Below are 27,377 nucleotides of genomic sequence, written 5' to 3'. Positions count from 1 at the left end.
TGAATATAGTTTTCATTGATTTGCCTTGCCAGATTAGAGGTGGTGGTGTTCTGTGCTTCAGCAGGGATCCTGATGGATAGCTAGGAAGATGAGAAGTTGGATCCAGAGAAGTTGTTCCTGGCAGGTAAAGCAAAGACATCATGCTAGAGCACTCAAGAAGCGAAGTGAGCAAGCAGGTGCTGTTGATGGGCAGCCCTGAACACAGAAGCTGTGTTCTATCAGCCCTGTTTTTCACTCCTTACTAGAAATAGGCCATCCAAGGGCCATAAAGTTAATGCCGTCATAGGCATAATGACGTCAAATGCTCTAGGTAAATCCAGCCCCAAACTAGGACAAGAGCAGAGGTTCATGTTCAAGCTTTGATCTATAAATAGTGTTTCTCTCCAGAGAGAATCTCTATATACTGGGTTTAAAAAATTCCTCCCTAACAAATACTTACAGTTCAAATATTCTGTGTTGCCAACTAAAAGCAAAATCATGTGTAGTCTAGCTCAGAACAGGACAGCTATTCATTTGTGAAATGTGAGGAGCCTAACAAGAACTGGCCTGAATGAAAGAGCACCCCAGGCCCGTATAAAGGTGAGCAAAGAGTATGCCATATGCTCATCTAAAACCCACTCCCAATCACGTCAGACAAGAAGAGAGCTTTAAATTTGGGCTATATTGTCTTTGCTCCTTAAAGGATTTTTTATACTAAATTTACTTATTTTGATTCCATCTATCCTTATGAAAAAGTTTACCTCTCATGCCATCTTCCTAAATAGATGTTACCGAGGCATTTTTCATCATACCAAAAAGGTCCATGGGAGAAATTTCTCTCAGGCCTGGCATCAGCACTTCTTCTTCCAAGACAATTGGTTTGTTTTTATCCCATGGGCATTGCAAAATTTTTAACGGATCCGATTTGTGTTACTTGATAGAAAGGCACTTTTACGACTCTGAAGAGAGACAGGTTCAGATAGTCCTGGAAGCCCATTTCCTCCTACCTGTCAGGAAGCAGACTCAACAGATCTGAGCTAACTCCACAGGAGCACTGGCTGGTCCCAGCTGCTGAGTTCCTAAGGCTATATCTTTCTGACAAGGCCATCTCCAGCTTACCATCACTTGGTGGGAATTTCCTCTCCAGCTCCCAGGCTGTCTTCAAAATGAATTTCTAGACCAACTGAACTCTGTTTGACTATGCTATATTTCTTGTTTTCAGATGGCTATACAACTGATGACATTGAGTTTTACTGGAATGGAGGAGAGGGAGCAGTGACCGGAGTTAATAAAATTGAGCTTCCTCAGTTTTCAATTGTCGACTACAAGATGGTGTCCAAGAAAGTGGAGTTTACAACAGGTGAGGATGTTTCCTCCAAAATGAATCAGGGGCACTGTGAAAGGAAGAAGATGTTTCCAATCAAATGATGATCTGATTGTTTTCTTTTTTTTCCCCCAATTCAGGGGCATATCCACGACTGTCACTAAGTTTTCGTCTAAAGAGAAACATTGGTTACTTCATTTTGCAAACCTACATGCCTTCCACACTGATTACAATTCTGTCCTGGGTGTCTTTTTGGATCAACTATGATGCATCTGCAGCCAGAGTTGCATTAGGTAATGCATTCCCAGACTTGCAGAGAGCTGGTGGGATGTAGCTTCAAACAACCAACCAATCCTGCCCTGGTGGTCTAGTGGTTAAGACTGGGTACTCTCACAGCCGTGGCCCCGGTTCATTTTCCAATCAGGGAACCACACCACCCATCTATTAGTTGTCATACTGTGGCAGCTGCGTGTTACAGTGATGCTGAAAGCTATGCCACCAGTATTCCAAATGCCAAGAGGGTCATCCATGGTGGACAGGTTTCAGTGGAGCTTCCAGACTAGACAGACTAGGAAGAAGGACCAAGCCACCCACTTCCAAAAATTAAGCCAAAAACATTATGAACAGCAGTGGAGCATCATCTGAGATGGTGCCAAAAGATGATGGTGCAAAAGATCGAGCAGGGTTCCACTCTGCTGTACACAGGGTCTCTAGGAGTCAGAATCCACTCAAGGGCACAAACAACAAAAAACCAACCAATGTTAGGAATTATAGGCAAAGGCTTCTCTCATAACAAGCCAAAGAATGAGATTACCATTGACAATAAAAGATCTAAGTGTTAGTACTTTCAGAGTGAATGTTTTACAATGTAATATCTTTTTAGCATTGACCAAATTTTAAAAAATCTTGGAGTACGTTAAACACTATACAAGTGTTTCTTAGAGTATATTTTTGAGTTCTCATTACGCTAATTTTTCCTAACTTTGTGAAAATTTCTTCTTTGATCCCTGCTTTTTACAGTGGCGAACATTTACAATATATTATTCTCAACGGACTTGGAGAAAGCTACACCATGCGACTATTAACAAGTTTTGTCAATTATTGGGAAATACTATCTTTCGAATATTAACTAAAATTAAATAGTATCGATCTGAGTCTTCCTTAAATGAAGCTCACTGCACTTGAATAAGGCACAGACAATTCATCAGCTGTATTAATGATCCGTGATCAGGACAGAATAAAAATGGTTTCCTTCCTGGTGGAAAAAACATCAGAATTAATCTTGCTATGGTTAAGTAATTGTTGCAAGCTGAAAGGCTATATTTGAGACTTTTAAAGGGTTCCTTAGGAAGTTAGAATACGTAATGTCTGTTTGATGAATCTGGGCATTTGCAGGTCTGCCTCGTTATTCGATCCTGGAGCCATTTCAGTTATCACTTTCTGGGGCCTATTCACACACACGCGCACACACACGCAAATACAAAAGAGCATCATTTCTGGCTAAGCTGACATCTACATCGTTTCTCTTCTGAGACTATCCAATTGGGTTAGATAATCAGCATATCCTTTCACACCTAGACTAATTCTCATCTCTACAGCTTATTTCTAATGACTGAGTACATAATGCTCACAAAGTTCACTGCTGGCAGTCCCTTGTCAACCTTTGAACACTCCAAGGCTAAGAAAAGTAAACAGTTTATCATATCATACATATATGTCTGCACATATTATGTGAACGTGAACATGAGTGTGTATATGCTATAGTTAAGGAAAAGACATTGGATGATGTCCCCAGTAGGGAGTAACAATTGTCAAGGTCATGAATTGTGGTTCTATTTACACTTCTATCTTCAAAGCTAATGATATTTTGATTAGAGATGTCTGTACATAAAGATACTGACATAACTTCTTTGAAATATAAAACCTGTGATATTTTAAAACTTATCTAAGTAAAAAAGACACTCATTTACCAACACTTTTTGCTTAAAAATTTAAAACAAGGAGTGGCCAGCTCTGTGACCAAATAGTTAAGTTTGCACACTCCACTTCAGCAGCCCAGGGTTTCACTAGTTTGGATCTTGGGAGCGGACTTGGCACTGCTCATCAAGCCACACTGAGGCGGCATCCCACATAGCACAACCAGAAGGACTTGCAACTAGAATATATAACTATGTACTGGGGGGCTTTGGGGAGAAGACAAAGGAAAAAAAAAGAGAAGATTGGCACCAGATGTTAGCTCAGGTGACAATCTTTAAAAAAAAAAAATTTAAACTAAGGAATAGAAGCAGAAATGCAGTTAGCGGACTCGTAAATGAATCGTTTGTTTCTGTCAGGGACATTAGCTAGAATTATATTAGGTGAAATTTAAAATTTTATTCAAAGAAATAGTAAGACCACAGATGACGGCATTTCACATCAGTCCAGCACATTTGAACTCATCACTGATCTGAACCATTTTCACTTTTCACATGATTGTCCTGACTTCCTACATTATCTTTTCTCCTAAAAGTGAAATAGTCAAATTAGAGAATCTTATTCTTCAATAATCTGATTGGCAAATGAATGCTAAACTAGTTTTTTCTCTTTTCATTTTCTACCTTCCACTCCCTTTGCCAGCTTTCCTTTGTCTTAATATGCATTTCATACTTCTCGTCTTTATTGTTAAGAGCTGCCATCAAGTTTCAGATTTTACTTTCTCATCATTCTGCTTTTATTTTAAATGGCATTGTGTAACACCTCCTTGCTTTGTTGCCCCTAGCTGAACAATCTACAACAAAATAACTAATCTCAGAATTTCTGTTTACTCAGCTATCAATTGGGAATAATACACCTGCCCTAATCCTACTCAGCAGTGTGTTATGACAGCCATATAAGATAATCTGGAACTGTGTTTAAAACTGTAAAAACACTACAGATATGTGTAACGTTAATGATGCAGCACAAACTATCTATGTGAGATTCCAAATTATTTTTCACTTCTTGTTTTTCCCAATTATCATTCCATCATCACCATCTCAACACAAAATATTATGCAGGCATGCAAACATATTGTTAAGAATGTAATGTTTGACTCTAGGGAACTAATTCCTTCTGGTCTCTGGAATCAAGCAACTAGAGATAATGTTTGAAAAACGAAAGCAACAAGATCATATTATGTCTAAAGAAATATACAAATCATGAACTTTTTTTTTTAAAGATTGGCACCTGAGCTAACAACTCTTGCCAATCTTCTTTTTTTTTTTTTTTCTGCTTTTTCTCCCCAAATCTCCCCAGTACATAGCTGCATATTTTAGTTGTGGGTCCTTCTAGTTGTGGCATGTGGGACGCTGCCTCAGCATGGCCTGATGAGCGGTGCCATGTCCGTGCCCAGGATTCGAACCGGCGAAACCCTGGGCCGCCTGCAGCAGAGCGCGCGAATTTAGCCACTCGGCCGCGGGGCGGCCCCCCGAGCTCTCTTATTTGCTTCTTCCTTTGGTGTTGTCTCACTGTGAACGGTACATTATTATTTTAAAAAGCAACACTGACTTTGTGACCTGGATGTATTATAGATTCATACAATGAAGTAGGTCTCCTCAAACTGGTCACCAACTTTCAGTTCGGTAGTGACTGCTGTGGGGACTACTATAACAAAGACAGATTTAAGAGGAGATGAGGGAGATGCTGAGAGAAGGAAGAATAAAGAGGTAGCATGTGACAGAATGAGGGACATTTGGCAATAGTCAAAAAGAATATCAACGAGAATTTGATATGCCTTTCTATCTACTTTTCTTTTCCCTTTGTGCGTTATTTTTTAAATTAACAGTTTCCAACCCTCCACCAAGAGTGCATCCTATTTTATGGTTTGTTTATGGACTATATAGGGAGGCTGCAGCTTTCTCCTTCAAAATGTCTGCCCTTTTTGCCCAGTGGTTTATTGCATTACTGCCATCATTTAGGGGCACGAATAATGGAATGTCATCTCCCCTCTCGATCTTAAAGAGGGCGACTTAAGAAGTGCACTCAGCTAAGCTGTGTCTTTCCGTTTCATAGGCATCACCACGGTGCTGACAATGACGACCATCAGCACTCACCTCAGGGAGACCTTGCCAAAGATCCCTTATGTCAAAGCGATTGATATTTACCTGATGGGCTGCTTTGTGTTTGTGTTCCTGGCTCTGCTGGAATACGCCTTTGTCAATTACATCTTCTTTGGAAAGGGACCCCAGAAAAAGGGAGCTGGTAAACAAGACCAGAGCGCCAATGAGAAGAACAAGCTGGAGGTGAATAAAGTCCAGGTAAGGTATTAAATATTCCTAAAGATTCTTCCAACATTTATCAGCAGCCTGGTGCTCAGAGCTCTTGTAACAGAAAAAAAAAGTATAAAATATTAGTTCTTCTTTAATAAGACTCAAACAACCCCTCATTTTACATATTCGAGAACTGAGGATTGAAGAAGTTAGGTTGCAGGTTACATAGATTAATAACATACTGGGGCCTAAAAGTCAACCCCAAGTCCATTGTTCTTTATTCTAAACCTTATGGTTGTAAAACTATATGTAAAAGAGTAATGCCAGATCTGCTTGATAAATAAATGAGAGAACTAAAGTGAATAAACTCCACGATTAAGCGGAAATGAGGCAATATAGCACAGTGGGTACAACCACAGACTGGAATCAAATTGCCTGGGTTTGATCCCCAGCTCTGCCACTTACTGGCTTTAAAACTTCAAGTAAATCAACCTATGTGACTCTTTATCTAACCTCTCTTCTCCATGTCATCATCCAGAGAATGGAGATTATGATAGTACCTATCTCTCAGAGTTGTTGTAAAGACTGAACGAGGCTTTTTTTTTAAGTCTAGTATTTGGAACAATACCTGGAACACAGTAAGCACTCAATAAGTATTGGCTATTATTATTATATACAAGATACTGTTACTATTTTTCTTTTGTTTTACAATGGTGGATTTTGTGACATGCACTTTTACTGGGTAAAATTTAATTAAAATTAATGCTCTGTTTATTCTTTAAAAAAATCTCTGTAGCCTCTACTTCTATGCTATTTTTCAGTGAAATCAACTTAAAGTTATACACATTGAAATACTGTATCCACTAAAAATGGTTTTCAAGATGGTACACAGGGTGACGATGCAAATATTTGTTCAGTTGGGAGTTATACTGAGTGTTGGGGATACTGCTCTGAATGAAACAAATTTCTTGCCCTCGTGGAGTTTAGATTCTAACACAGGAAAACAGTCAACAAACACACAAAGTATCAAGAGGATAATTTCGGTTAGTAGTCAGGGCTATGAAGAAAGTAAAACAGAGTAATAGGCAAAAGAATGATTTGGGTCAGATCCAAGGTAACAGGGAACTTTGATCAGGTGATCAGGAAGACCTCTCTGAGGAATTGCCATTTGATCTGAGACCTAAGTGATGAAAAGCAGCTAACCATGCCATGTCCATTCCAGGCAAAGGAAATTGCAAGGACAAAGGAATTGCTTGCTGTGTTAAAGCACTGAGGGAAGACCAGTGTAGCAAGAGTATAGTAAGTGAGAGAGAAAGCAGAGCAGTATGAGATGTGGTTGCAGAATCAAGCGGAACCCAAATTATGTACCTTCAAGGTGTATCTTCTCGCTCTTTAGTAGGATATCAAATTTGTATAAACACTGCCAAGAATTTCAAAAATTATAAGTGAAGAAAACATACAGATTCAGCCAAATGGTCAAAATTCAAAACAACGCATTCAAATAAATATTTACTCTTATGTGAAACACTATGGCTGTTGCTAAAGGAGAAGGAGTTGGCATGATATTTGCCCCTGAGAATCTCCTGATCTTGGTGGAGGAGGAAATTATACTCTTATGAGGTGACTGGATTATAAAATGAGACAGGACAGCGCCTAGCTTGAGGAGTATATCTAGGAGGAAGAAGTTTCCCATTGTCTGATTGTAACCATACCAGCTTTCCAAGTATTTTCACAGTAGTTTTCACGGCCACCTCTTTTCTATTTTCATCCCCATCTCAGTTGTCTTCTAAACCCATTAGCTAGTCATCTGCATAGTTTGGAATGTGTGTTAATTGATATATCATGGGCGAAAGCCCTACATAAATAAAGTGGGTTACGTTCTCTGGTAGGAAACTTCCGAAGATATGCACTGAATGGACACTCAAAGACAGGTAGAATTTGGGAAGGTAAAAAGGAAAAACTGGGGCCTTTCAATTGGCTAGAAAAGCAGTGTTCTCTGGAGAGGTAATTAAATAGAAAGGTCAAGCAAGCTGAAATCTATCTATTCTGCTAAAATTAAAAGATTATAAAACAAACTTTAACCATACTCTTTGGGCATTTGCCTTGATTCCACCCCAGAATATGAGGACTTTTCTAAGGTGCTAAGGGACAAGTTAAGGCAGGAGGAAAAGCTCACATGCCATTTCATAGCTGGATGTATAATACATACTGCTCTGAAAGGACTTCATGAGTGGCTAATAAATAAGTAAAGTGTTCCCACCTGACTGATCTTTATTTCATAAGCAGGCTGTTTGAGTAACACTGGGCTTAAACACAGTAAGATCTCATTGGATCTCAAATTAGGAATCTTTTACTCAAGGTGAAATGACTTTTTTTATTTGAATTCTAAAAGAAAGAGTACAAAAATCTCTCAATTGTCAGGAGATGAAACTCTTAAAAAAAGAAAAAAGGTGTTTTTATCCGTGGAAAACTAGATTAGGAACTCCACAAATACTTTTCACAGAAACATAAGTGGACAAAGTTATGCTAAAAAGCAAAAACAAAAATCATCCTAAGATATGATGGAGCAGTTTGTATCAGACTGACCCTCCAGTAGATTAAAAATTTCAAGCCCTGAGCAAAATTTTAAAAATCCGCTTGAAGACACAGGAGAGTAACTGAAACAAGCAAAAATTAGAAGAGAATCAACTCTCACATGACGGGAACTACACTATGTGAAATCTGTGTTTATACGGCTTTTCCACCCAGGATGCTCTCCAGTCTGGGGATGTGGGACAGCAAAACACTGCAGTTTTATTGGTCTAATGAATCAGAGCGTGGAGTTTGATACTTTCAGAGTTTCTGGAGATTTTTAGAAAGAAGTGAGCCACAGGGAAAGCTTAAAATCTGAGCATAAACTTCCCATGAACCCTTGGTTGATTCCTCAACTACAACTGTACGGGTAAAATGCCAAGAAGTTCAAAAGGGAAAAACAGCCAAAAGACTGGGGTAAAAAAAGCAATGAATGGAGATTTCAGCTATTATCCACCATATCAAAGTCAGAGTTTGGAGTCTGAATCCAGCCCTTTAGGGCAGGTTGATAAATACATTAGGCTTTCCACTAAAACCCCAAAAAGATCACACCTTAGGAGGAAAGACTAAGTCACAAGAATAATTCCCTTAACTCTCCCTGAGTTAAGGGAAAAACTATAGTAGACTCACCCTAACGACACATAAAACCAAGTCCCTGCACATTCTAGGTGATCTATTAGTAATTAAACTACATAACTGCAAAACTCAACACTTTCCAGGGAAGGTAACATAGTCCAGAGTCTCTACAGTACGTCGTCAACATACTAGTATAAAATTAAAAATTACCGGATATTAGAAGAACCAGGAAAATATGCCCATAGTCAAGAGAAAAAATTTAGTCCATAGAAACAGAGCTGCAAAAGTCCCAGATGTTGGCTTAAAAAATGACTATAATTTATAATCATAATAACTATAATTAATACATTTAGAAGTTCATAGAAAATAGCCAAAAACTGGACACAATCAAAATATCCTATAGCAGGTGAATGGTTAAACAAACTGTGGTACATTCATACCATGGAATACCAGCCCAATATAAAGTAATGAACTATTGATACATGCAATGACTTGCATGGATCTCAAGGGCATTATGCTTAGTGAAAAAGCCAATCTTAAAAGATTACATACCATATAATTCCATTTATATAATACTCCTAAAATAACAAAATTAGAGAGATGAAGAGCAAATGAGTGGCTGCCAGGAGTTAGTGAGAGTGGTGGGGTTGGGGGAGATGGGTGCGATTGATTATAAAGAGGTAGCATGAGGGAGAACTTCGCAGTGGTTACATAGTTCTGTTCTTGATTGTTGTGCTGGTTACATGAATCTACACATTTAATAAAATTACATGGAATTATACACACTTTATACCAACGTCAGTTTTCTGGTTTTGATATTGTACAATAGTTAAGTAAGATGTAATCAATGGGAGAAACTGGGTGAAGGGTACCTGGGACCTCTCTGTGCTATCTTTGCAACTTTCTAGGAATCTACAATAATTTCAAAATAAAAAGTTTAAAATAAAGTCCATAGGAAAAGATTAATACAATATATGAAGAGATGAGGAGTATCAGAAAAGGAATTGAAACTATAAAAAAGCACCAATGGAGGTCATAGAATTGAAAAATTCTTAAGATGGATTAGCATCAGATTTTGAACACAAAAGAAAGGATTAGTGAAATTGAAGGTAATATTGGCCTTCTCTCAATTTTTCCATTGCATCAGTTCTTATCAGAAATGCTACTACCTCAGGGATGCCTTAACTGACACCCCCACTGTTGGCTTATATTTGGTACCATTGTTATTTGTTCTCATGGCATGGTGTACTTTTCCGCCATAGGATTTAACCACAATAGTGAGTATATGTTTATTTGGGTAATTATTTTTTTAACATCTATCTCTCTGTTAGACTGCAAGCTTCCTGAAGATTGGCACCAATCCTTGTCTATTATGTTTATTGTTCTTTCCTCAGTGGCTAGAACAGAGAAAAACCAGATAAGTACTTGTTGAATGAATAAATGCTAGATAGGCCTTGTTCATTCAAGGTGAGTTCTTAGATGCCACACCAGGTGTTGAGTGTTACGTCATAATGTTTTGTAAAATTCTTATATATTGATAAGTAAGAAAAGTATAGTCCACTTCAATGTCTGCCTGTCCCAGACTTTCTTATTGTTTCTATCACTTTTTTTAACGTTTTTTACAGCATGTTTTATATCAACCTTTGCTATTCTTTCTGAATCACAATGTCATATAACATCAGATAGACATAATCTTCAAAGGAGTGCTCTGGCTTAGATTTTATAAACTTCTTCATATTTAGATGGAACCCTAATGCGGTGTTATCATCTCAGGCAATTTATAATCATCCCGGCAGCTGCTTAGGTTTTCCAGTTCCTAACTTTCTTCTCCTCTTCTAAAACCAGAGGCTCAGACAGACAATGTGTCAGTAAAAATCAAGGGTATTACTTCATCTGTTCAGTGTATCATCTCCAGCCATTAACATAATAATGCAAACTGTGTGGCGTTTAAAAATGCTATTCCCTGGTTAAATTAAAAAATAGAAAACTATATGGGATTTTTCCTACATATAATGGTTGGTTGATCCTCCTCATTCCTTTTAGATACTTGTAAACAATTGAATTCAAAAGACATATGTGCTGTGGTGGCAGACAAGTTTCATTTGAGGGATCCCTAACATTTGCCCTGGTACCCTAGAGCACAGAGAGGTGTTGATCATTTATTACACATTACCTTTGATAGCCTTGGCTGGGCAGTCATGTCATGGGGTATCTGTACTAAAGCTCCAAAAGTGCTTGCTCTGTCTTGATTTATGTTTCCACCAGCTGCACTGAAGCATCTTTTTATATGAGTACAGATGCTGAATCCAGACATTAGGAGAGTTTCAACCTCCAAGGTGATAAAGACTGTAGATTCATGAACCCCTCAGGTTTCATTTGAAACTAGAGATAGTATTTAGAGTTTTGAAAGATAGATTTCACAGCACAACTAGGCTGTTTAAGTGAGTTACTTCTGGGCCACCTTTATACTAATCCAGAACATATATGGTTGTATCTGTTTGCCGCAATGCCTGCCCATTTGCAAATAGATCCCCCTAAGATGGAATGGTTGCATGGGCAGTCTGTGATCAGAGACTGATTCAAAATCATTCTAAGTCAGGGCGGACACCAGTGGAATCTGCCAAAGATTCATACCAAAAGTGCAGTTGCAACCCCAACTGTCAAGAAATAGAATTTTTCCCATCTGAATCAGATATTAATGTTGTAATCTGTGCTCTTTCCTCCCATATCCTATTCTCAGTGGTGAGTCATAGACACTTTCAAACATCTATACTTTCGGACAACTTTTTAAATGTAAATCAGCTCTGTACTGTGATTAATTCCAGTATACAAAATACATGTGAAGACAGGCATCATAAAGGTAAACAGCTCTCTCCTAAGTCCAGCTTGGAACAGCTCAATAACCTATGTTAGCCTTTGAGACTGGGCCGGCTCCCACATCACTACCTCACCCTCAAGCCAACTGCCCTCAGCCTTTGATGAAACTTTAACCATTCTGAGTTAGCATCTTGGATTCTGCAGAAATCCAGGCAAGACCTTTGATTTCTAATGATAGCTTGTGTTAACAGTTCATGAACCTCTTTAGCCTTCAAGCCCCTGCCCAAATTCTGGCTTGGTCCACATTTTGTTCTCTAGTCTTGGTTTAATCTGGTTAACCTCCAGTCTTCAGCAGTCTTATTTTCCTTTCCGAGAATCTCAAAATCTCTCTCTCTCTCTCTGTCTCTCTCTCTCTCTTTCATTTTCTCTCTGGCTTCGAGAGTCCATTTTCTTTTACTCCCAAACAGCTAGGATTCTTTTGTGAATGAGAAAGAAATTGGACTTAACTGGCTTAAGAAAAGAAAGGGGCTGGCAGGGTTTGGCCCACACAACTGAAAGGTTCAGGCATGGTTCTAGTTTCACATGTGGCCATATACAGATGTTCAAACAGTATCATCAGAAAGCATCTCTTTTCATCTCTTAATTATGCTTTCTGTTATATTAGCTTTAATTTCAGTAAACTTTTCGCTCATGATGGTCCCAAAGCTCCAAGTTTATAGTGTCAGAGCTCTCTACAACCCTAGCACAAAAATACTCTCTTATACCCAATAGTCCCAACAGAAAAAAAGTCAGGATGCAGTCTTTTTGGACCAACTTTAGTCATATCCTCATGGAGAAATCAATCCCTCTGAGCAGGAAGATAGAAAACACTAAATGCCCACCTCTGGGTCATGTGCCTGTCCCCAGAGCCTAGAAGATGCAATCAGCCCACTTCAACCACACGCACCAAAGGAATGTCAGGCCAGTGTTGTCAGAGGAAGGTTGAATGGAATCAGAAAGGTCAAACCAATAGGCATCCACTACAGCCTGTCTCAGACTCTTTGCCTAAAGGAAAATATCTTGACTTCTTAAGATGGGATCCAAGAACCGCTGTGATCTCCTTCCGCTTTCCTTTCCTGCCTCATACTCCCTCTCCCCTTCACCAACACACTCTTTGCTTGAGAATTAAAACTCACAGCTTTACCAAATTGCCATGTTTTCACTCTTTGGAACCTTTGTTTGGCTTGTTCCCCAGAACTCACCTCTTGACTGATGCCTTCCCTTGCTCCTCAGGTTGAGTTGGTGCTCCTCCTGGAGCTTTCCACAGCACTCTATGCTTACCTTTATTTTTTTTAATTTTACAAATATTTAATGAGTTCATTCTATACGAATACTCTATGTATTGGAGATATAGCCAGCGATTAAGAAAACAAAAGCTTACACTTGGATGGGAGAGACAGACAGTGAACATCACACACAAATACATCACACACAAACAATGAACGTCACACACAAATACACGTAGAATGCCAGGCAATAATAAATGCTAAAGAATAATAAAGTAGGCCTGAAATGAAGATAGCGTATCTTCCTTCTTTGGTGTTGCAATGCCTATCCCAGAGGCTAGCACAAATCAGGCACTTAAATGACTTTTAAAATAATAAAGGAACTAATAAATTAATTACAAAACCAAACAGGCATGCTCTTAGAATTCATGTGTGATTGGGAACTTTTTTCCTATTATATTCCTATTGTTACAAAAACAAATTTTTAAAGCATTTCCCAAATTGAGAACTGTTTGAAACCTCTCAAAATTAAATTATATATATAATAAACATTTTCTAAAGGTGGACATTTATTTAACTAGGAACAGTCAGTGGTAACAATATATGCGTGTTAGTGGTAACAATATATGCGTGTTATTAATAGATTGTTTTCAACCTGTGTTGATACTTTGTGACCCTAACATATCTTTTCTCAGCAATTCCCTTCCCTTGAAATCCCTGTATTAGAATATAAGGAGATTGATAACTCCGCTCTGCCTTTAACTCATAATCTTCTCCAGTCGGGAGGAATAAAGTGTAGAAGTCCAGTGATTGTCTTGGGAGACGTTGGCTAATGCGGTAAGAAGATTCTACCTAATGTGATATAGTAACAAGGACCTATCCACTTAGGTGTAGTATTCCACAAGCCCCAAGACATTCACACACATATCGACATCACACATCCTAAGTATCTCCTTTTCAGCTATGGGGAAAGCAATCATTACTCTGGCCATAATCACTCTTTTCTATACTTGAAGAGCAAAACATTACTGATGACATTTCGGATGAATATTTTAAGGAGATTCACTGAAGATGAATCTGAAAAATGCCTTTATTTGCATCATTCAGAATTGAATGAATTTTCTGGTTATAATACATTTTATATTTAACTGTAAAAAGCACTCATCTCAAATGTCGAGATGCCCTAAGCAATCAGTGTTTTGTCCATGTAAAAAATGCCCCAATGTATAAAAGTTTCTATTTTCTTGTTTCCATCATTCTCTGCTCAAAGTTCAATAAATTCCCACTAACATCAACTTAAGAAATTATTCCCTAACCTTAATGTCATGTATTTCTCAGGCTTGAACTGTGCATATTGGAATTAATTCTCAGTTTTCTGAAAATAAGGTAACTGCTTTATGGATTTTCTATCCACCATGACTTCAACTAAAGGCCAGGTACACAAGAACCAACCCTTGGAATACATGTACAAATGTAGACTGGGAAAACCTTAGTCTAGAAAGAAAAAGGCTCAAACCTGTATTTTTAACAAGTTTACTAATTGATTTGGATGCACAGTAATGTCTGAGAACCCAACCCTAGAGATTCCAGCCGTTCAGCATCTTTGGCCATTAAAACTCAAACAGAGATCAGAGAGATAGCTCCAAGTCTGAGTTTTCTCATTCTGCAGACATTTACTCAGTCCCTCCGTAGGACTATCTCGGGCTGGGTTCTGGAAGAGCAAGGGGGCTATACAGCGAGGAAGAACAGAGTAACAAAAAAACAGCTGCCCTCCTGGAGCTTCCATTTCATTTGAGGTCATTGACAAATGTGTAAACAAATGCATGACATGATGGTGGATGATGAAAATTATGGTGAAGAAAGTGGTGAGAATCTAGCCAGGTAACAATCTGGGCAAGAGCATTCTAGGAGAGAGGAATAGCACGTGAAAATGCCCTGAGGACTTAGGAACATGGAGGGACCAACGAAAGGCTGGTGTGGCTGGAGCAGAGAGTTCAAGGGGCAGGTTGGTAGGAAGTACGGGCAGGGGTGCATGCAGGAGCCAAATCACATGGTGCTTTGTGGATTCGGATGAGAAATTTGGATTTTATTCTATGTCTTGACAAGTAGCTAGAAGATTTAAACAGAGGAGACATGGTCTGTTTTACATTTTAAAAGGATCACTCCAGCTGCCATGTAAGGAAAAGACTACAGGGCTGCATTCCTGGAAAAAAGACCAGTTATGTGGCCAAAGGTGATGGTGGGGAGAAGTGGTCAGACTCAGGATGTATTTGAAATTAGAGCCATTAGGACCTGGTCATTCATTGGATGGGAGAATGAGGGAAAGAAAGGAATCCAGGTTACATTTATCAACATGAGTAATGTCCTGGAAAATTGCCAATTGTTTAATTTTATCTTTGTCTTTTTCCTTCTCTATTTTCTGAATAATATAATATGTATTTGTTTAGATTTATTTGGGCTTATACTTAACCTTCTATTGCTTCTAGAAATGGTATTTAAGTTTCCACTTCTGCCACTAGTAGTCGGGACACGCAAAGAGACATGCAAATCATCTCCAGTGAAGAAGTCTCCCATCCTCCGTCCCCTCCCCCCAGCAAAAAAAAAAAGGGATTCAGGAATTTGAGGCCAAGGGATTGAGGTTTGGCAGCCCTGATGAGAGCTGATGACTGACAGCAACATCACAAATGTGGCATGTTATGTGAGCGGGATAGGCAGATGGAGGATGTGGCTGTGTGGCTCTCTACAGGTGAAGGCAGCCATTGGCACTGAACAGCTCCATTAAGGACACTATAGGCTTCTGGAAGGCAGCTCATTCTGCAGCCAGCATCACTTCACTTGGCTTCCTACTCTACTTCAGAACTACTCAGTAAATATGAATCTAACTGAATTGGCTAGCAAGAAGGAAATAACTTTCTGTTTGCAAAGTAGATTGAGCCCGGAGGTATTTCTCAACAGGGCTTTAAAACTGCCACTGAAAACAAGATTATATTTATTCCAATTACACTGAAATGAGTTCTGCTATATTTACATATTGAAAATATCCAGAACAGTTAAATTCAGTGAGTGGCAGCATTTTTCACAGCCTAAGGTACTGTTTGAGAATGTTGAGGGCAGAGAGCAGGAGAGGGTGAGTGGGCTGGAAACGGGGGCGAGAAAGGCTAAACCCAGGCTAGAAAGTGACTGTGCACATTTGCTTAGGGTCCCTACCGAGGGAAAAAATACAGCCGTCACATCAGTGTTTTCTGGACATCAGTCACCCTCATGATTTTTGCATTCCCCTTTGCATCAGTCAGAGTTCTCCAGAGAAATGGAACCAATAGAAACAAAACCAACACATATACAAAAAGAGATTTGTTTTAAGGAATTGGCTCATGTGATGGTGAAGAATAGCAAGTCCAAAATCTGTAGCGCAAGCTGGAAACTCAGGTGAAATTTCTATGTTACAGTCTTGAGACAGAACTTCTTCTCCAGAAAACTTCAATTTCTGCTCTTAAGACTTTTAAGTGATAGGATGAGGCACCTATATCATCAAGTGGAATCTCCTTTAATTACAGTAACTGATTGAAAATGACAGTCACATCTACAAAATACCTTTATGGCAACAGCCACACTAGTGCTTAGTCAAACAACTGAGCACCACACACTTGCCAAGTTGACACATAAAATTAACCATCATGCCTTTTTACCACCTGTACTATCATTCATTCATTCATTCAATAGATAGTTATTGAATACTCTTATATACCAAGCACTTTTCTCAGTTTGGGAGAAACAGCAGTGAATAAGACAAAGCCCCTGCTACATTTTCAGTGGGCCACTCAGGAGGAGGAACAAGTTGAAGAAGAGAGAGAACCAAGAGTGCTGCTCTGGCCATTTCAAGATTGAGATGCATTTGAACATTCATGTATACGCTGTCTTTATAAGGTCCAGGAGAAAAAGGAAATGTGAATTACTTTGATTTTTTTCACTCATAATAGTGAAATAGAAGGATAAGTATAATGTTACGAAAAACATGCACAAAATCACCATTTAGCATGCTGATTATATTTTTCTAAATACATTGAAAACAATATATACAGCTCTTTTGTTTTCTCCTTAATGCTACTCAAGTTTTAAAAATTCATTTGATGGGGTAAGAGGATATTACCTGTCTTCCTCAATAAAAATGTAAGTGCCGGGGCTGGCCCCGTGGCCGAGTGGTTAAGTTCGAGCGCTCCACTGCAGGCGGCCCAGTGTTTCATCAGTTCGAATCCTGGGCGTGGACATGGCACTGCTCATCAAGCCACGCTGAGGCAGCGTCCCACATGCCACAACTAGAAGGACCCACAACTAAGAATATGCAACTATGTACCTGGGGGCTTTGGGGAGAAAAAGGAAAAAAAATAAAATCTTTAAAAAAAAAAAATGTAAGTGCCAATAGTTTAAGAACCGTGTCTGTTTTGCTCACTACTATCATCCCAGGACAGTTGTGTCCTCAGAATTTGAAAACAAGATATTGTGACGGATAAGCACTGTCTGCAGGAAGGAAGGAGAAGGTTCACCAGCCAGAAGCTGGATTGTCTCTCCCCATCTCAGGTCTCTATACAGGGAAATCCCAGGCTTTTCTTTATATGTGAGCCCCTCCAAGATTCGCCTTAGAGCAGGCCTCAGGGAGATCTCAGGAGGGAAGATGAGCGAAAGGCTCAGCAGGCAAGGAGAAGGTGGATCTCAAGGTCACAAGTGAGCAATCTTCAAAAAGATTGCTGGAAAGAGAACGAATAACCTGAGTTTGAAAGAGAGCACAGTATTTGTCCAGTAAAACATTAAAACTTAATAGTAATTGTATTGAAGCCTTATCAGTAATTGTATTCATTTCCTCTCAGTTTAGGTTCAATATGCTCTAAACTTAAAAAAAAAAAAAAAAATCAGTGATGTTGGTTTGAGGAATATGTGGTTAATATAACGCAGTCATTTTCCCCAACATTAGATAGACTTAGCTCCCCAACCACTGGAACCACCAAACAATTGCAGGCCTGCCCCACCAATGCAGCAGGTTCAACAGACACATACCTAACTGGATTGCACCTTCTCTGGAAGCAGATCAGAGGGAGAGAAAAATCCAGAAGGCCCAGAGCCAAGTATGCCTGCCTCCTTCTTCCAAATGTACCAGACAGGTTACTGGGGAGCAGTGAAAGAGGAGAAAGAAAAGAAGCTGGAAGTGTTCATCCGGTAGCTTGTCTCCTGGGGATTGGAGTGGAAAGTCCCTTGCAGTACGGCAACATGAGGAGTGGGGAATGATTATCCCACTGGACAGTTATTTCAACATCAGCAATGCTTCAGGAAATCTGTTAGTCTGTGTCTGCCCTGGAAATCCAGTGTGTTGACATTTTCATTTGCCTCACTTCCTTTTGCTTCAAGGTTTTAAAATCTTTGATGTCTGGATCGTGTCCAATTCAGATGTTGATATTTCTAGACAACGTCTGACCATTGCAGATGTTGAAACAATGCACAACACGGCTCCTTGCTGCTTCTGAAGATGTGAAAAACCGATGGCCACTACCCCATGGATATTATTTTTGGAAAGCTGTGTCAGCTGTGGATATAAGGATACCTTGGGTGTCCCTATATGGTTGAGGTGAAGGGAAAGGCACTCTTCTCCGAGGAGAAGGAGTTAGGGCAGAGCCAATCAGAAACTTGCCAATGTTAGCAGTGGTGAGGCTACCACACATCCACCTTACTGGGCAGCAAAAAGCTTGGAGGGTGGTGGATGAAGTCTCACACCTCAGAAGAAATGCCGGAGCACACCGTCACATACACACACACTCTCTCTTTCTCTCTCTCTCTCTCTCTCTCTCTCTCTCAGAGTCTATAAGACCAACTTTTAGGACAAGTCCTAGACTGTTTAGAAGAAAGACTGGAGATGGGCAAGAACTGTTATGTGACATTTCTTAAATTTTCCTAATAAAGGACATGGTAATTTTGATTTAACTCTGCAGTAGTGAAATCAGATTTCATAGGTCGTTGCAGAATTGGATTCATTATTTTATATGTCAAACCACTTAAAGCTATGATTTCTAGCTCAATGACAGAACATTTTGAGGGATTTGCACAAACTAATAAACCTCATGCAATTTACAAGTGCATTTGAGTCTGCACCAAGGTTAACCAAAACATCTTAATAAAACGTACCTTATTTGCCATGACTTCTGTGACTTCTGTTTAATGAGGAGCATCTGCATGCTTCACTGGCAGATCCTAAATTCTAGCAACTTGTTTACTTAGAGAGAGTTCATAATAATGCAACTTAATGATGCATACAGTATAGCTCAAGTGATTCAGTTTTACAAGTATTTTTTTAGTATGCTATGTCCTCTGCCTGGAATATTCTCCATAATGACTGTCAAAAATTGGAAACAAACCCTTGAGATTATTTAGAGAAAAGTTTTCATATATAGATGAAGAAACTGAGTTAATAATAAAACCAGGGTGAGAATATAGTTTTCAACTCCCAATCCTTTGTTCTGTCCTCTACTCATCCTTTAAGACCCACTGCAAGCAACACCTCCTTCATGAAGCCTTCATGACCCCCAATGATTTATCACTTTTATGAACCTCTAATCATGGTCTATACTGTACCGTTTAGCATTTTGTTAAAAACTCCTGTCACTCCCAAAATTATGTCTTATCCTTGTATCTCTAAGCAGATTATTATATCAGGGACAAAATCCATGTTTTATGATTCTCTTGACTGGAACACCACAGTACCTAGCAAAATCATGTGCACCACCTTGTCATCTAATGTATTTTTCTGTTTTCTAATGAATTTAACACTTTGTTCTTTGCCACTTCAATGCTACCATCCTCTGTAATAATGTAAACTTTCATATGCATGATCTTTTAAACAGTAAACTTACTCTATTATATACACACACACACACACACACACACATCCTTGACACCTAGCACTGTATCTGGCACCTAATAAGCACTCAATAAATATTTGCTGAAAAAGAGAGAGAGAGAGAGGAAGTTCCTGAGGTTACCATGATCAGGGAAGGTACACAGGCACACAGAGGAAGTAGGATTTAAATTGAGCCTTGAAAAAAAAATATTGATTAACATGCAAAGAAGACGGAAAATTATATTTGAGACCAAGAGTATACTGTGTTTTAATCGTAAATTGGGCACTTATCTTTGTTTAATCTTATGCAATTTACTTAAGCTTTCTGAGCCTCCATTTCCCCATCTGCTGAACTAGGATAATATATATTTCACAAGGTTGTTATGAGAAATAACTGAAATAATTTACACAGTAGGATTCAATAAATAGTAGTTATTAACAACAACAAAAATTAATAATAACTCCCAGAATAAAGAAGCCAGTAGATGTGCCAGTGAGAGCATAATGAGTAGCTCAGTTAGACTAGAGCAAAATGCTTCACAGGGGGAAATGATGATAGATGAGACTGGAGAGAGAGAGTGGCCAGATTCAGTCAACACTTCTCTCTCCAGTTAACTTGACACTTAAAGCTATCAATTGCATCACTAAATCCACTGTGGATGTGGTGAAAGCTAAGGACTATGAAGTGGTGATTTCTCAGAAAAAGCACATGAGCGTTGAATCAAATAGGACATGGGTTGTAATGTCAGGTCTGGCACTTCCTACGGGAGTAAACTTGAGGACTTTGTTATTGTATTACTCAAGTAATATAGACAAAGCATCTACCACAATGCTAGGCACATGGCAGACACTCAGTAAATCTTAGTCCTCTCTCTGTAATGTACCAGCATCACATCCGCCCTCTGTACTGTTCTTCCTCTCTTTTTCTCTTTGCCTCCTCTTATGCTCTTCTCCTTCTCTTTCTTAGTCACCTGGTTCTTTTGACTGGCTACTTATACCTTGGGCGTTCCACAAGTGCTTATGGAGATTAATCTCTTTCAAAAGCATTTATGGAACCCTCACTGTAAGTCAGGCAGTATGCTAATAACGCTAGATTTAAACACAGCTGCCTGGGCTGCCCTTGGAAGAAATGTCAAACTCATTTACATGAATGAGCCAGGTCCCCTCCAGGTAAATCAGTTTGCAAAGTACACCAGCTTGAAGTTAAACAATGCCACATTGGGGGCCGGCCCCATAGCTCAGCGGTTAAGTTCCCACGTTCTGCTCGGCGGCTGGGATTCACGGGTTTGGATCCGGGTGTGGACATGGCACCGTTTGGTAAGTCATGCTGTGGCAGGCATCCCACATATAAAGAAGCGGAAGATGGGCACGGATGTTAGCTTAGGGCCAGTCTTCTTCTGCAAAAAGAGGATTGACAGCAGATGTCAGCTCAAGACTAATCTTACTCAAAAAAAAAAATAAAAAACAAAAAAACAATGCCACATTGTAAGCCGAATGTGCTCACATTTTCTGTAGTTCCAGAAGTCGGTCTGTGGGCATAGCATAGAGAAGAATCAGGAAATCTGGAATAGGTTATCACTGGAATGGCAGGAAGCAGCAGTGAACAATGGTGAAGATGCAAAAGTCAGAGTATAGCCAGGCATATCCTTTTGATTCATGAATCCCACTTAAGGAAATTTAGCCTGAGGAAATATTTGTGGCTATGCACAAAGATTTAGCTAAAAGATATTCCTTGCAAGCTTGTTTATATAATAGTACAAAAGTAAAGCAAGCCTTAACATCTAACAATAGATTAATTCAATTATGGTTTATCGATATAAGCTATTAATAAATGATATCAAAGAGGATTATTTACTAACGTGAAAAGATGACCAGGCTATACTATTAACTGACAAAAGCAGATTGCAAAGCAAAATACACTGCGTGAGCCTATGTTTGTAAGTATATATGAACAGAAAATAGAGTGGAAGGCAAGGAAGATGTTACAAATAATGGATTCTGAAGGTGAGATTACGAATTTTTATTTTTTATTTTTCGTTTCCTGTTTGTTTCTGGTCTTAAATGTTCCATGTACCACTTTTATGACAAGAAAAATGTCATACATATACATATATGGCATTTTTTCTTATTACAAAATATGTGTATATATATATGGACATGAATTATGTATACATATGGATTCCATAAGTGGTAGTTATTAACAAAAATAATATGTAAATATATATATATAGTCTACACACACAAAACACCACTGCACACACACACATACATACACACACATACTAGTGTTTTGTGAATGGAGAGAAATGATGGATGGATAGATAAAAGGTTAAATAGATTAGATGGATTGATAGATTAGATCGCCGATTGATACATGATAGAAAGTAGATTAGATAGTAGACTAGATAGATGATAGACGATAGATTAAAAGAGAGATGATAGTAGATTAGATAGATGATGGATAGATAGTAGATTAGAAAGATGATAGATAGATAAATAGAGAGAGAGAGAGAAAAAGAGAGTAATCTCCAAGTCCTGGAGGCATGTAGAGCCAGATGCCTAGCGAGACAGTGTTTAATGAGCCCCATGCAGTGTGATGAGTTACAGGTTAATGAAAACAAGTGAATGTCCTGGCAGTTGTGTCTGAGCCTGTCCCTTTTCCGTCAGGTCGACCCCCACGGCAACATTCTCCTCAGCACCCTGGAAATCAGGAACGAGACGAGCGGCTCGGAAGTGCTCACGGGCATGACTGACCCCAAGGCCCCCATGTACTCGTACGACAGCGCCAGCATCCAGTACCGGAAGCCTCTGAGCAGCCGCGAGGCATACGGGCGCGCGCTGGACCGGCACGGCGCGCACAGCAAGGGGCGCATCCGCAGGCGCGCCTCGCAGCTCAAAGTCAAAATCCCCGACTTGACTGATGTGAATTCCATAGACAAGTGGTCCCGAATGTTTTTCCCTATCACCTTTTCTCTTTTTAACGTCGTTTATTGGCTTTACTATGTTCACTAAGGTCTGTCCTAATGGTTCATAAACGGCTACTTTCCTCTTCTCATGATTTGTAACCCCCCAGGTCCCCAGCAGCGATCCTGCTGTGTTTTTTGAGGTAAGAGATTCAGCCATCCAATTGGTTTTAGGTCTTGCATATCAATTTTATTACTGCACCATGTTTACTTCAAAAAGACAAAAACACTATTTTTTTCCAGTCTACTGTGGTCCAGGTTATCGGCTCTTTCAGAGCTCTATTAATTGCCATGTTTACAAACACACACACACACACACACACACAAAGAGAAGTTAGATAGGTAGATCTTTAGCAGTCCTTCCTAGTTGCCCTGGATTTTAGTGATTTATTTTTCTCATGAGAATGAAAAGGGGACCTATCTCTCTGTGTGCACTGCTTCCTGGTAAACCGTAACAATCTCATGCTGCCAAAAAACAACACAATTTCCAGGATCTCAGAAGACAAAACAAAGCCATTGACAAGTTACAGATTTCCAGGAAGAAGGGAAAACAAAAAGAAGCCTAGAAAAGGAGGACTCCCCTCCACCCTCAAGTTCCCCTAACTCCCTGGTAGGCGGGGTCTCAGCTCTATGGAAGAGGCGAGAGAGTCTGGCACGCGCTGATCCAGATTACACAAACTGAATCTGCCATCTTCACCTCACCAGTAAGCTAGAAATTCTGAAAAATGCTCCTTTTTCAGACTCCCGGGCAGATTTAAAATTAACATTAGAATCCAACCTGGTGGCCACTGAGAACATTGTTCTTTTCTTGTTGAGAATAGGAATTTGGGGGGCAATGACCATTTTTGTAATTACTTTTCAAATGAACAGCCCTGAACTTGCTTATTAGCCTGGAATCACTTGCCACTGTGCCATGAAGCCATGTCATCACATTTCCTTGGTTCCTGCTCCAGAGAGATTGAGGAAAGGGGGGTGGGGGACGTGGGCTTCAAAGAAGAGGGTGGTGAGCAATTTTTGCTTGAGAAAAATATTGCCCTTTCCATGAGGAAGGCAAGATTTATGTGCTGTGAAAAGGGTGCCTGGGCAGTTACCTGAACTGCCAAATCTTAAATCAAATAGTATATATTTCTTAGCCTTCCAGACAACAGTATCTAATGGTGACAGCTAGTTGTACAGGCCTCAGCTAGCACTTTATGGCTCTGCTCTCTGAGCTCTGCGTTCCAAAATATGAAACGAATGCTTCAGGACATGCATGCACACCCATGTTGTTATCATTCTCCTCCAAGGCCAGATTTCTATTAAAAAAAAACCTTCAAAACAGCAAAACCACAGATAGCAACAATGAAGACAAAAATCACTGGGCCTTCAAACATTTATACCAGCCCCCAAAGTACAGACCCTGCCTACACTCATTAATCGCTGTCATTACTGCTCTGCCTTATCTCTGCTCATGGATTACGTTGGTCATGGTCATCATAGAAGAGCAGCCTTCTGAGCCCAACACACAACTCTAAACATGTCCAACTAGCTACAGTTGAGATTTCCATTTTGTGTCATTAAGCCTCATTGGTTTTTTTCAGCCTGCGTATCTAAGAATTCTATATGTTCATTTGCAAGGTTGAGCGAAAGCCTAAGTTGACCAACCAGTGATAGAGGTGACTTGGGAGCTGATCCTTGGATGTGAAATAAGGGTTGAGGTAATAATAGGGATGACTGCCTATTTGATGATCTGGCTTTCTCTCTAAGGCTGTGATGAGGGCCTGTGTTTACAATAGCATGAGCTGCTAGAAATGATTGTCTTAATTGGAAAGATAAGGCTGAATTCCTGCTGATGAGCCCAAGGAAAGAGAGTTATGATATATTCTTTTAGAAAGCAAGAAGAAAAAAGAACCCTAAAATAAATGAATGCTTATGCTATAGATAATATACGTTAGTAAGAATATAAAAACTCTGCTTTACCTGGAAAAATCATCTCAAGGTTTCATAAGAAATTACTAGGGTATGGAGACCAAATTTTCATTTAGTTTTTCAGTTGTATAATCACAGTTCCCTGGTCACAGAAGTCTCCAGCCTCTAGCGATAAAGTGATCCATTTTGAAACTCTGATTAATTCCTTGGCAGGGTGAGATGCTTTGCCGTCATAAAATGCCCAAATAGCATGGAATGTGGCCATACCCATGATTGTAAGGTTAATATTACCAGTGACCACTCAGGAACCACTGTCTAGCCATTTATTTTAAATACAGGAAGGGAGACTTTTGGCTGATACCTCGCAGGAATGAATCGTTCTGATGTCAAAGCTCTTTAAAAAGCTTTTAAGAATGAGTGCTAAATCAGAAAGTAAGTATCTGTAATCCATGTTCCTTAACAAAATTTCTCTTTATTTATCTGTTTAGATTATTCTACTTGGAAAAGATTGAGGTAATTTATATTTTTATTATTATTTTTACCTTGCCTTAAAAGTTAAAGAATCTGATGCTTGTAGTTTTAGACATAAAGAATCTCCGAGGAAAAAAAAGGACATTTTTAATTCTTATATCTTAACCTTTGTAAAATGGAAAATTGGTAAGCCTGAATCTACCATCAGGCACAAAATAGTGTGACCGTATGACTTTTTGCATGGAGAGGGTCACAGCCACCATTATGCAAATCCTGTTAAATAGTTCTGATTTTAGAGGCAATGGCAGCCAGAAAAATGGAAATGTTACCATATTTCTGGTTAATAACCTCTGTCCCCACTCTCTTCTCCTGGACACCTCCTAGCCAAATCCTCCCCTCTTTGTCCCCACCCCCCTCCTTCCAGGCTGACCAGTGCATGGAAAAAAAATCTTTCTTTTCTGCCTCCTCCCTTGTCTTGCCCAAAATGATGTACGTAAAACATAACAGTTGTTAGACATTCTTAAGTGCCCCCAAACTGGTCCCCATTCCTGAAAGATTCAGATCAGTACATTATGGAGGGTTACTATTTAACTATTATTGAGTTGTTTTCTTTTTGCCATGAAAATAGCCATAATCTCCTATATTACCGCAGTGGCAGCAGAGGCTGAAAAATCGCATGGACTCGCTCTCTTATGCCACAGTCATGTCCAGGGGACCCCATGTTCACAGTTCATAAACTGTGACATAAACTGTGTCATGGACTTAACCTCCGTAGATGCCGCAGAAATCCATCTTTCATTTAACAGTGATGACTACTCACTCATTCCTTCCATTCATGTTCCTTGGCTTAACATATCAGGGGTAACATGTACATTACACTTACCAGCTTTGTGAGGCAAAGAACCAGGTAAAGACATATCTTTGGCTTGAATTATCCATGATTATTGCCTCCTTCCTCCACATTGCCAAATAGAAACAGCAGACTGGTTGGTAATTCTGCTGATTAAATGATATGTGTTTTCACATATACCATCTTTATTGTGCTTTACAATCAATGAAAGATCTTGAAAATGCAAAGAGAAAATGTGGTGCAGAGAATAAAGTTTGGTTTATGGATCCAAGGATAGGCTTTCCTTAAACAAACATTATGTACAATACACAGAAATATTGACTAAATTCCATCTTTCTAAAATCAATGACTACTTTATAAATATTCATTTAAGAAAGAGCTCAATTAAAATTTGTCAAGTTAAACAAAAAAGATATATTTATAATGCTAGAAGGAAACAATCTCCAAGATTTCTTATATGGACAATTTTGAATAGTATCTTACCAAAGGGTGATGTACCACAATTTTTTTTCCTAAACAAAGTGTAATTATATATCCCAGGAGGGAGGAAAAAGGAATGTGAAAGCATTTGTTCATGCTGGTCCAATCAGAAGTTACTGGGATGAGGACAGAAAAACAAACAAAAATATCTCAGTTTCATGAAAGCAAACTAAATACAAAGGTAAACTTGTTAAGAGAATGTAGAATATTGTGTAAACTTCCTTGTAAATTTTGTACATAGTTCATTGAACTGTTCCCTGTTATGTGGTGGTCCTCAACTTTGGGTGGATGTTTGAAAACTCTGAGCATTGTAAATAATGTAAGCTTATAAGGCACTTGCTTTTATTCATAAAGTGAAATGACTAGTGATTTGGGCCCAAACCAGAATCTTTTTAGGTCTTGCTCTTTTTCTGCCATTTTGTGTATGCAGCTGTGTAACTCTGCCAGGTGTCTGTGATCCCTGCCTCACGCCCAACCCCACTGAAAGGGACAGTAGCTGCCAAGAAGGCTGCACAGTTGTGGGGCTCAGGAACAGCGCACCAGCAGAGACAGGAACTGTAGCGAGCTGCTCCTGGAATTGTGTCATGAAAAGTAGAGGTGTTTTTATCAGTCATTCGTGGCTATTCATATATTCAGATACTGAATTGTCCATGCTGTTGAGGGGGTCAGGAATGGAAGAGATGATCAAAATCCACAGGTAACACAAAGCTTCATTTACACCAATATCTATAGCTTCTACATTTTTTCCTTTCACAGTGTTTCCCAGAACTTCCAATAAAAAATAGAAGTAGATGGATGGGTTTGATCAGGGTAAACAAACAGTCAAATGTCCAAATGATGGGAAGAAGAAAAGGAAGAGATAGGAAATGACATTGATAACACCAACTGGCTGATTCATCCCTGAAAGATCCAGAGGTAACCATGTCACTATTTTTAAAAGATAAAGAGAAATATTGGTAAAACTGGACTGGGAATTAAAACAAGTATTTTTCAACAGGGGGTCAGAATATGTTTGATATTTCCTAAACTTAAAAGAGAATTAAATCTTCTAAAATATGTTTCTCCCA

At 39.2% G+C, this 27,377-nt stretch overlaps 1 protein-coding gene across 1 annotated transcript in view; it reads left to right on the top strand.

The window, feature by feature from the left end:
* Window positions 1–22,650, top strand: part of LOC124237572 (gamma-aminobutyric acid receptor subunit beta-1) — a 350,803-nt gene extending 328,153 nt beyond the window's left edge. Inside the window, exons 6-9 of the mRNA XM_046657368.1 lie at window positions 1,202–1,339; window positions 1,444–1,596; window positions 5,333–5,577; window positions 22,306–22,650. Coding sequence (XP_046513324.1) covers window positions 1,202–1,339; window positions 1,444–1,596; window positions 5,333–5,577; window positions 22,306–22,650 — 881 coding nt within the window. The remainder of the gene's footprint in view (window positions 1–1,201; window positions 1,340–1,443; window positions 1,597–5,332; window positions 5,578–22,305) is intronic.
* Window positions 22,651–27,377: the final 4,727 nt, after the last annotated feature.

This window comes from Equus quagga, chromosome 3 (assembly GCF_021613505.1).
Source record: "Equus quagga isolate Etosha38 chromosome 3, UCLA_HA_Equagga_1.0, whole genome shotgun sequence".
Lineage (NCBI taxonomy): Eukaryota > Metazoa > Chordata > Mammalia > Perissodactyla > Equidae > Equus > Equus quagga.
Note: the sequence above shows the minus strand (reverse complement) of the source record. Positions and strands in the feature narration are given on the sequence as shown.